Genomic DNA, 12119 nt, shown 5'->3' with positions numbered 1-12119 from the left:
AAGAGTATATGAGAGATCAGTAATGTCATAAAGTGTGAGTGCATGGCGGTGCAAAAAACAGTGTTGTGCATCAGGTACGATATGAATAAGCAGATGTACTTTTTAAAGTGTAGTATTATTTTCATATTGTATAAATATGTTTCACATTTTAATAGTAGAAGGGCCATGTATTGTTGACGAACTGTCGCCATCTTGTGGCCAACAATTTTTTTTTTTTTTTTTAAACGGACGGTATTGCACTTTCTGCGCGTGCGTCACAAGAGCTTGAACGCCTTCCAAATGGGTTTGTCGGCCCTATATAGTTGGACTACACCGACCTCTGCCTAGTAGATATTCACGCCCTACATAGTGCACTAGATACTACGATTCAGACACGGATGAAAACCGGCCATTGAGTGACGGCGGAATGCAGTTTAGACAGTTGTTTTTTTTATTCTGGTTAGCATTATAGCTGAATACAGTTAGGTTTTTTTTTCGAGTTATTAAAACTTAAATTGAAGTTGAATGAGGATTTATTTTCCGTCTTCAAGCAGCAGTGAAGTAAGGAAAAATAAAATAATTACTTTGTTATTTATGTTACACCGGCTGGCTAGCAAACTAGGCTAACTGTCTACACTGGTAACTATTGACAACCTGTTTGCGTCACTTAGCATGTTAGCTCCCTGACTGAAACATACATGTGGACTTGTTTTCTAGAAATACTTACTTCAAATTTCTAACGAGGTTTAATAAGTTTGATATTGTTGACAGTATTTTGTTTTTTGTTTTGTTTTATTTGCTCATTATTTTTTTAGAACAGGACAGCACTTGACTAGCTGGTTATGTTTGTGTGTACGTTTTACCGGAGATCAGGTGGAGATGCGAGTTAATATGAGATGCCAAAAAAACCCAATATAATATTAGGGCTTTCAATCGATTAAAATATTTAATTGCAATTTAATTTGTATCTGTTCCAAATGTACCTTAAATTAATACTTTTTAGGTTTTTAATACTCTAATCAACATGGGCAAATATTGATGAATAATGCAAATGAATGTTTATTATTAGTGAAACCAAACTTAACATAGAGCACGAAGACTAAATATTCTTGTAAACGTATTAGAGTAATTTTTGTGTTTTAAATGTCATAAATTATCAGGACACCAAACAGACTTTTTGCTTTGTATCCACACGGACGCTTTTAATTGTCGGATGTGCGCATCATGGCAGATTTTGGTGCTCAATTTGAGACTTGTGCTTTAGTGATTAAAATCTAAATGTTTATTTTATTTTTGGGGGTGGGGGGTGTAAAGAAAGGACGTACTGGATAATAGTTTTAACTTTGCCTCTTTTATAATTATTTACTTTTATTTTAATAAAAATTGTCAAACATAAATGTGCACTGCAATAATGCTAATAAAATGAGTGCCAATAAAATTGATTTTTTTTGTTGACGTTGTAATTTAGACAGCCTTAATATACAGGGTGGGCCAAGGAAAAAAAGCCTGACTCAGTGGGACAAATTATTTATATATATATATATATATATATATATATATATATATATATATATATATATATATATATATATATATTGATTTGATTTGCTTTGCTTTGCTTTGCTTTGCTCCCTTTTTCATTACTTCATCCCTCCCAGTGTCCACCCCTTCATTAGCTCCCTTCATCCCTCCATCTCCCTCCTACTCCTATTCTCTCTTGCCCCCTTTTTCCATTCCTCCTTCACCTCCTTCGTCCATTCCTCCTTGTCTGCTTTCCAACATCCATTCTTCACTGATTTTCCCCATCCCTTTTTTTGCTCCTTCCTCCACCTTTCTTTCCATCCCTCCCCATCTCACTCTCTACCTTCCACATTCTTCCCATCTCTTCTTCCCTCCATCCCCATAAATAAACTAAATCTAACTTAACTAACTACTAACTTAATCCCTAGCTTCCTTCCACTCTCACTCTTTTTCTCTCTCTTTTTTCCATTCCTTCTTTTCCTTCCTATCTTTCCTATCTCTTTTCCTCTTCTGTGTTTGTCTTTCCTTTCTACCTTTATCTTGTCCTTCTTTTATAATCAATATATCACGAATTGTGGTGTATTTAGAGAATACAACTTCAGTTTGTACAACTGGTACAAGAATTTCTTTCAGGACGAATAAAGTTTTATCGTATCGTATCTTATTATTGGGACGACAGTGAGTTGTTATAAACACGTCATAATATTTTTTTACCAAAACGCTTTGCTTTTCATTCCATTTAATCCTCGTTGTTGTTGGTGTGTTACAGACGATGTTAGGAACTATCTGGCAGTACCTGTACACCTTTTATTTGCGATTCTGGTTTAAATGGATTCTCAGACAAATCACAGGAAAATGTGAGCTGCAGCGGATCTGCCATGGATATAAGCCTGGAGCAGGGAGGACCACACGGATCGGTGAGGTTCACTCCCATCCGGCAAATACTCTCATATACAGTCATCTTACCCTGAACCACTCACACGTTACTCTTTCTAATTCTTTAACGACTTTAATCATTTTATAATATGATTTTTTTTTTTTTTTTTTTTTTTTAGACTAAAGCATTAAAATGCTAGTCTCCTTTTTCACTTTGGGTTTCCTACATCACCCTCAATGCTATTGGACTGCTTCTTTTTTTACAGGGGTGGTGAAAATAAAGCATCAACTAATGGATAAAATGATGAAGATTATAGTTATAATATTATTATTTAGCTCTATTTATTACAGTTTATATGTGTAAAGATTTAGTGTATATCCCGGGTGTCAGCTGTATTAATAATAATAAGGAAGTTTTTTTGACCTGATCTCTATTGTTATTTTTTTCCTCTCATTGTCTCTCCTTCTCTTTTTTTCTTTCTCAGAAAATTCCTTGAATTCTTCAAAAAACACGGTGAGAGGTTTCTTCATCAGTTTTTCTTATTTAAAATATCGTAAGCAATAGATTTCATGCCACATTACACCAGATAACTAGTGTACAATCATGACATGAAATTAATTTATTCACACAAGATCCTTTTTGAAATTTAAGGTGCCTGAATTAAAAAAAAAAAAAAAAAGCCATTAAATGTTATCACAAAAGAAAATATTATTTGGTGCAAAGGTTTGGTGGTATGGAAAAAAATTAAATAATGAAGTTATAAGTTATTCTATTTATTTGTATATTTTTAACACTTTTTTATTCTATTTATTTATTTATTTATTTATTTTAACAACATTCAGGTAAGTTTGTTCACAGACAGTCTCATTTTAGGTACTTAAATATTCTTTCCTTTGATTTATGGGAAAGAAAAGAGTCAATGAAAAGTATTTTGCAGATGATCTTGTTAGTAATAATAAGCAGAGTGAATGTCAATACTGAATCTAAAGCAACGCACATGCTATAATACTGAATATGGATTATTATAATTTCTCTGATACTGATTCCTCCTTAAACGTGTCTGCTGTGTTGTCCAGGTGCTGCAAGAAGGTGTAAGTGTGAAGGAGGATGCAGTTGAGGCATGTGTGACACAAATCATAAAAGTGAAAAATATCAACGAGCAAAAAGATCCCAAGTAAGTTTCAGTCGCACTTTGTTTTTTTGAGATCCAGTATAGTATTAGTGATGATTGATGCTCTTTGTAATTATAATAATTGTGACTTTGTCATTTCCAGGTTTAAGGTGAATCTTCAGCAGTGCCTCATTCAAATAAGCGGCTATAACTTGCTGTTTACAACAGTTGAGGAGCTGAGGAAAGAGGTGTTTAACTCTGAAAATATAAAACATGAGAAAATGCTTCTTCAGGTGAGTGATTTGAGATTCTTATTAACCCTCAACCCTTCACTGTGCCACAGGGCTGAATGTCACAGAATGTAAGATTTTACCTCTTAAAGCAGTGCAGGATTTTCCAGATGCAGCAGAAAAAAATATATATATCTGTAGCAACTTTCTCACTCCAGAGGTCTCAGAAAACACCAAAACAATGCAAAAAAATTATTTCAATACCTTCAAAAAATGTCCTATGCAGTATTACGGCACATGTTTTCTGTGCAGTTGATATTCGTTTTTGTCGATTACTTCACATTTTCTGCTGAGTATGCATCAAAAAGAAACCAACTTACTGGCATAATGTCTAGATGAATTTACTATGGTACCACAGGGGCAACTCGTCTTAGAACATTTTTCCCACAACATCAAACTCTTTAATAAATGAAAATTGTTATTTCTAGCAGTTAGAAAAGAATTCTAGGAAAGTGTGTTACCAATAACAGTTAATTTTTTTTTTCTGTTAATGATTGTGTATAAAAATGTTTTGACGCTCTTCCAAATGCTGTAAATGTGTTGTAGTTCAAAATCTGTTCAAAAGTGTGAAATGTATATAAATCAACATTTAAAAATATTTAACCTACACTATGATTAAAACTTATAATTTAGTTGTGGGATTTGCTGATGCCATCTGTTAAACTGGAGTCTCGAATAACCAAGCAGTGGGGCAACATCGGCTTTCAAGGTGATGACCCAAAGACCGACTTCAGAGGGATGGGCATGCTTGGCCTGGTAAACCTTGTGTAAGTCTCAACATCAGACATGACCTACACAGAGTTGTTTTCTGTGCTATTTCTATCTGAACGATTTTCTTGTGTGTGTTTTTGGACATAAAAGGTTTTTCAGTGAAAAATACACCAAAGCAGCACGGCACGTCCTGTCCCACGCCAACCATCCCTCACTGGGGTAAACAATTTTCAGTCTTTTACCTACCGTAATTATGTTGAAATGTTGCCCTCTAGTATGCATTGTTTCTTGTCGGATTTAAATCAAATAATGCAATTTAACTGCGTGTTTTTCTGCACAGGTACTCCTACGCCATAGTGGGTATTAATCTGACCGAGATGGCCTACAGTTTACTGAGGAGTGGAGCTTTGAGGCCACACCTCTACAACACTGTGGCAGGAAAACCACTCCTGCACCACTTCCACCAGCTTTACTGTGCGTTTAACCTTTAAACCCTACCAGTCTTGTGTACACTATTATGTAGAGTGGGTTTGGTGAAAACACTGGAGATAACATTTTAGTACAAGATGAATGCATGTCCAGCGCAAACGTGCAAGTTCAAAAGATATCACCCTCAGAAAATAAGTTGTGTTCCAACATTTATGAGAAATTTATTATTTATTCACTAGATGGTGTGAAATCTTACTAGTCATCTCCCTGAATAAGGTGTAGTCTTGAACCAGGAATGTGGCATACTTGCCTATTAAATGGGTTATTTTTATTATTTATTATTGATGCAGAAATTGGAATATTATATTTACAAGTACACTATATAGACAAATGTTTGTGGACAACAAAATATGTACCGTATTGTTCAAAATAATAGCAGTACAATGTGACTAACCAGAACAATCCAGGTTTTTAGTATATTTTTTATTGCTACGTGGCAAACAAGTTACCAGTAGGTGCAGTAAATTCTCAGAAAACAAACAAGACCCAGCATTCATGATATGCACGCTCGTAAGGCTGTGCAATTGGGCAATTAGTTGAAAGGGGTGTGTTCAAAAAAATAGCAGTGTGGCATTCAATCACTGAGGTCATCAATTTTGTGAAAGAACAGGTGTGAATCAGGTGGCCCCTATTTAAGGATGAAGCCAGCACTTGTTGAACATGCATTTGAAAGCCTGAGGAAAATGGGTCGTTCAAGACATTGTTCAGAAGAACAGCGTACTTTGATTAAAAAGTTGATTGGAGAGGGGAAAACCTATAAAGAGGTGCAAAAAATTATAGGCTGTTCAGCTAAAATGATCTCCAATGCCTTAAAATGGAGAGCAAAACCAGAGAGATGTGGAAGAAAACGGAAGACAACCATCAAAATGGATCGAAGAATAACCAGAATGGCAAAGGCTCAGCCAATGATCAGCTCCAGCATGATCAAAGACAGTACTTACCTGTAAGTACTGTGGACAGTTAGAAGACGTCTGTGTGAAGCTAATCTATTTTCAAGAATCCCCCGCAAAGTCCCTCTGTTAAAAAACAGGCATGTGAAGAAGAGGTTACAATTTGCCAAAGAACACATCAACTGGCCTAAAGAGAAATGGAGGAACATTTTGTGGACTGATGAGAGTAAAATTGTTCTTTTTGGGTCCAAGGGGCACAGACAGTTTGTGAGACGACCCCAAACTCTGAATTCAAGCCACAGTACACAGTGAAGACAGTGAAGCATGGTGGTGCAAGCATCATGATATGGGCATGTTTCTCCTACTATGGTGTTGGGATTTTTTATCGCATACCAGGGATCATAGATCAGTTTGCATATGTCAAAATACTTGAAGAGGTCATGTTGCCTTATGCTGAAGAGGACATGCCCTTGAAATGGTTGTTTCAACAAGATAATGACCCCAAACACACTAGTAAACGAGCAAAGTCTTGGTTCCAAACCAACAAAATTAATGTTATGGAGTGGCTAGCCCAATCTCCGGACTTTAATCCAATCGAGAACTTGTGGGGTGATATCGAAAAAGCTGTTTCTGAAGCAAAACCAAGAAATGTAAATGAATTGTGGAATGTTGTTAAAGAATCATGGAGTGGAATAACAGCTGAGAGGTGCCACAAGTTGGTTGACTCCATGCCACACAGATGTGAAGCAGTTTTTAAAAACTGTGGTCATACAACTAAATATTAGTTTAGTGATTCACAGGATTGCTAAATCCTAGAAACAAAAATGTTTGTACAAAATAGTTTTGAGTTTGTACAGTCAACGGCATACGCTGCTATTTTTTTGAACACACCCCTTTCAACTAATTGCCCAATTGCACAGCCTTAAGAGCGTGCATATCATGAATGCTGGGTCTTGTTTGTTTTCTGAGAATCTACTACACCAACTGTTAACTTGTTTGCCACGTAGCAATAAAAAATATACTAAAAACCTGGATTGTTCTGGTTAGTCACATTGTACTGCTATTATTTTGAACAATACTGTAATTCATGTGCCCATTCCACACTTTGGCTCTATTTGCTGTTATAAGAACCTCCACTCCTCTGGGAAGATGTTCCACTAGATTTTTGAGTGTGCTTGTGGATATTTGTGCTCCTTCAACCACAAGGGTGTTAGTAAAGTCAGGTACTGATGTAGGGTGAGGAGTTCTGGGGAGTACTCTGTGTTCTAGTTCATCAAGGTCTTCAGTAGGTTTGAGGTTGGAGCTTTAAGATCTTCCACTCCAACCCATGTAAAGCATATCTTCAGGGAGCTGGCTTTGTCTAGAGGAGCATTGTCATGCTGGAACAGGTTTTTGTCTCAGCTTACGTAAATAGGAAAATTTTATGTCACTACATTCAAAGACTGTGTGGTAATAGTTTGGAGAAGAACCACATATGGCTGGAAAACTCTGGTGTCCCAAAACTTTGTACATAAATTGTATTTTGTGGATTTTAGTGTTTGCATTTCTAGAAATATATGAAAACTTAAGATTTGCTCCAAAGAATTTTGTATGTGTGTAATTTATTTTTTTTTCTTTCTCTTTCTGCTCAGGTTACCTGGCATACGAATTTGATAAGTTCTGGCTGGAAGAAAAGCCTGCAAGCATTATGGAGTTTAACATCTACAGAGAGAAGTTCCATGACAAGGTGAAAGAGCTACTTCTGGAGCCGGAGGTGTCCCTCGTCTTAAAGATTGATCCTAAAAACTACCCAGAAAACTGAGTTTTTTTCCTGATTAAACAATAAGATGACTGAATAATAGCTTTTAAGGACATCCTGTTCCTCTGCTTCCATGTTTATAAACACAGTAACCAGTAGCAGGTTTCTAAACCTTAAGTTCATTCCTGAGAACAATACTGTAGAGCTGAATTTTTGTGGCCACCACTTACTAATAGAATTTTTATTTTGGAGATACTTAAAATTATTAACAAGTTCTCTTTGTACTTGAAGTTTGAGGTCTATTTATGGTTCCTGTCAGTTCTCTTATGGTGTACATCTCAGGAATTTGATATTAATGACGATGTAGAAAATTGTATATGATAGAAATGAAACTTTGTTTAATTGTCTTGCACATGGACAGTTCAGTGTGTTCTTGCATGTTTTAATGCGTTTTTTTTGTTTGTTCGGTTTATACATTTAGCCCAACAGATTAGTATTTCAGCTTTATAACACATATTAATGGTTTATGTATTTAATGTGTTCTGTAATTAGTAAAAGTGGAAATACTACTGTACCATGTCTGATTTGGAAAAATATATATACAGTTAAGCAATTAAGTTCCCATCTCATCCTGTAATTTTGTTTCAAACTTTGCCAAATTTCAAACCTTCTACATGTGTATTTGTTTGCAGCAAGTTAATGTTTTAAGGACGTCCACAAACCAGCTGCTGGACAGAGCTACTAATATATTTAGCTCTACAAAATAATTGTGTCCCTTTGTACAGACAGCAGTGTCATACTAAGCAAGTCTGTTTGATACTGAACCACTTGAAAGCTATCTGAGGAACATTTGTAATAATCTACATTAGCAAAATGCCAAACTGTTCACACTATGTATTCTGTACAGTTTGGTTGCTACTGTTTTTATCAGACATTCAAAAAAACAACTGGAGTCTGGACAGGACACGAAGACCATTCAGACACCACAAGATGTGCGTGACTGATCGTCTACATTTATAAATGAACTATTGCTTCAAGTCTGTCAAACTGAACAAATTACCAGTTTGTTGGAGAGTTTTTGTAGGTAACGGTTCCTGTATTATAGTTGCTTTGTACTGGCTACATGGCGTATGTTAATAAATACATCATTGGTTATAAATGTGTTTTATATTTGAAATATAAATGTGGGTGAGTAGGTGTAGGAACGGTAAGTAGATCTTATGGCTGCAACAGCTAATCAGTGATAATAATCGCTAATTAAATTTGTTGACAACGAATGACATTATTGATTAGTTGGGCGGTTCAAGTTACGGTAAAATAACACAACCGCTTGTGAAAATGGCAGACGGTACAGGGTCAACCGGTAGCAAAAAAAGTGTTCGTCCCAAGTCATAGAAGGCATGAGAGTATTTTATATTGAACACAACAAGCAATACAACTACCTGGAAGTTATGCAAAGCAGAGCGTGTTTTGCATGGAAGTACCACAGTCATGCACGAGCGCATGAAATGAAAACACTGGTGACACGGATGAAGGCGAAACATCAGCACGGTGAGCAGAAACTGTATAATCATGTGAAATGGTATAGTTTAATGAAGTGCTATTGTATAAATTCTTTACTAACTTCAGGACAGTCGCACTGCATCTGTTCTGTCGTGACTCGCGAGCATCAGGTTGTGCAATCAGCTCGCTCGCAAAATAGTGATGGATTCAATTAAACCAATTAAACACTAAATCATCTTCTATCGGCTTCTCCTATTAGTGGTCGCCCCACAGCGGATCATCCGTCTCCCTACCCCCCTGTCCTCTACATCTGCCTCTTTCAAACCAACTACCTGCATGTCTTCCCTCACCACATCCATAAACCGCCACCTTGGTCTTCCTCTTTTATTCCTTCCTGGTGGCTCCGTCCTCAGCATTCTTCTATCGATATACCCCTTGTCCCTCCTCTGCACATGTCCAAACCATCTCAATCTCGCCTCCCTCATCTTGTCTCCAAAACATCCTACATGCGCTGTCCCTCTAATAAACTTGTTTCTAATCCTGTCCATCATTGTCACTCCCAACGAAAACCTCAACATCTTCAGCTCTGCTACCTCCAGCTCTATCGCCTGTCTTTTACTCAATGCCACTGTCTCTAAACCGTAGAACATTGCAGGTCTCACCACAGTCCTATAAACTTTCCCTTTCACTCTTGCAGTTACTCTTCTATCACAAATCACTCCTGCTATTACTCTTCTCCACCCACTCTACCCTGCCTGCACTCTTTTCGTCACTTCTCTAACACACTCCATTACTTTGCACTGTTGACCCCAGGTACCTGAACTCCTCCACCTTCTCCACCTCCTCTCCCTGCAATCGCACCACTCCAGTGCCCTCCCTCTCCTTCACACATATGTACTCTTTCTTACTCCTACTGACTTTCATTCCTCTTCTCTCCAGTGCATACCTCCACCTCTCCAGGCTTTTCTCAACCTGCTCCCTGCTCTCACCACAAATCACAATATCATCCACAAACATCATAGTCCATGGAGACTCCTGTCTGACCTCGTCCGTCAACCTTACAATCACCATTGCAAACAAGAAAGGGTTCAGAGCCGATCCTTGATGCAGTTCATCCTCCACCTTGAACCAGTCTGTCGTTCCTACTGCACACTTCACTGCTGTCACACTGTCCTCATACACCTGCACCACCCTCAAATACTTCTCTGCCACCCCTGACTTCCTCATACAATACCACAATACCTCTGTCGACACCCTGTTGTATGCTTTCTCTAAATCCACAAACACACAATGCAATTCCTTCTGTCCTTCTCTAAACTTCAAAATCAACATTCTCAAAGCAAATAATGCATCTGTGATGCTCTTCATCGGCATGAAACCATACTGTTGCTCACAAATGGTCACCTCTTTTCTCAGCCTGGATTTCACTACTCTTTCCCAAAACTTCATGATGTGACTGATCAACTTTTTTCCCCTTTAGTTACTGCAGGTCTGCACATCTCCCTTATTCTTAAAGATCGGTACCAGTACATTCCTTCTTCATTCCTCAGGCATCATCTCACCTTCCAAAATTTTGTTAAACAATCTTGTTAAAAACTCCACTGCCATCTCTCCCAAACATCGGCATGCTTCTACCGGTATTTTATCCGGTCCAACCGGCTTTCCACTCTTCATCTTCTTAATCACTGCTCTCACTTTCTCCTTACTAATCCTATCCATTCCCTGCTTCACCATCTCCACACCATCCAACCTTCTCTCTCTCATTTTCCTTTTTAATTACCTGCTCAAAATACTCCCTCCATCTTCTCAACACACTCTCCTCACTAGTCAACACATCTCCATCTTCATCTTTTATTGCTCTAACTTGCAGTACATCCTTCCCACCTCGGTCCCTCTGCCTGGTACAAATACTTCTCTCCTTCTTCAGTGTCCAAATTCACATACAGCTCCTCATATGCCTTTTCCTTGACTTTTGCCACATCCCTCTTCACCTGCTGCCGCATCTCCTTGTACTCCTGCCTACTTTTCTAATTACTCTGTCGATCCCAATTCTGTTTTACCAACCTCTTTCTCCTTATGCTTTCCTGCACTTCCTCATTCCACCACCACATCTCTTTGTCTTCCTTTATATTTCCAGATGTCACACCAAGTACCTTTCTAGCTTCTAGCCTCCCTTATCACTTCTGCAGTAGTTGCCCAATCATCCAGCACCTCTTCACCACCACCGAGCCCCTGTCTGACCTTTTCCCTGAATCTCAAACTACAGTCTTCCTTCTTCAGTTTCCACCATCTCCAAAACCATCCTACAGACCACCATCCAATACTGTCTAGCTACACTGTCCCCTGCCAACACCTTACAGTCTCCATTTTCCTTCAGGTTGTGTCTCCTACATAGAACATAGTCCAACTGTGTGCACCTTCCTCCACTCTTATATGTCACCCTATGCTCCTCCTTCTTAAAATAAGTGTTCTCCACTGCCATTTCCTTCCTTTTAGCAAAATCGACCACCATCTGCCCTTCCACTCCTTAAGGCCATACCTACCCATCACCTCTTCATTACCTCTGTTCCCTTTACCTACATGCCCATTAAAGTCTGCCCCAATCACCAATCCTTCATTCCTAGGTACACCTTCTTCCACTTCATCTAACTCACTCCAGAATTTTTTCTTCTCCTCCATCTCACAACCTACTTGTGGATCATAAGCACTAATGACATTTATCTTTACCCCTTTAACCTCCAGCTTCACCTATCATTGTGATCTGCATATTTGATTTGGCACATGTTTTACGCTGGCTGCCCTTCCTAACGCAACCCTCCCAGGCTTGGGACCGGCACTGAGTGCACTGGCTTGTGCAACCCTAATGACTGGGTTCACCATTTACATTACACACATCAAATTCAATTAATCAAATTAATACATTTAATAAATCAAATTTAAATATCAAAATAGTCGTTAGTTGCAGTCCTATCAGATATAGAGGTGAGTGACTCAAATGAAAACAACATAC

At 38.0% G+C, this 12119-nt stretch overlaps 1 protein-coding gene across 1 annotated transcript; it reads left to right on the top strand.

Annotated features, from left to right (window-relative positions):
* The first annotated feature begins 323 nt into the window (after positions 1-323).
* Positions 324-8223, top strand: LOC124378451 (ELMO domain-containing protein 2-like). Its single transcript, XM_046838166.1, has 9 exons — positions 324-540; positions 2270-2417; positions 2862-2890; positions 3454-3551; positions 3652-3781; positions 4412-4545; positions 4640-4708; positions 4830-4963; positions 7500-8223. Exons 1-9 carry the CDS (start codon positions 505-507, stop codon positions 7667-7669), a joined length of 948 nt encoding a protein of 315 aa, XP_046694122.1. The 5' UTR covers positions 324-504; the 3' UTR covers positions 7670-8223.
* Positions 8224-12119: the final 3896 nt, after the last annotated feature.

The sequence above is a fragment of the Silurus meridionalis genome, chromosome 2, assembly GCF_014805685.1.
Source record: "Silurus meridionalis isolate SWU-2019-XX chromosome 2, ASM1480568v1, whole genome shotgun sequence".
Classification (NCBI taxonomy): domain Eukaryota; kingdom Metazoa; phylum Chordata; class Actinopteri; order Siluriformes; family Siluridae; genus Silurus; species Silurus meridionalis.
This window is presented reverse-complemented; position numbering and strand designations above follow the sequence as displayed.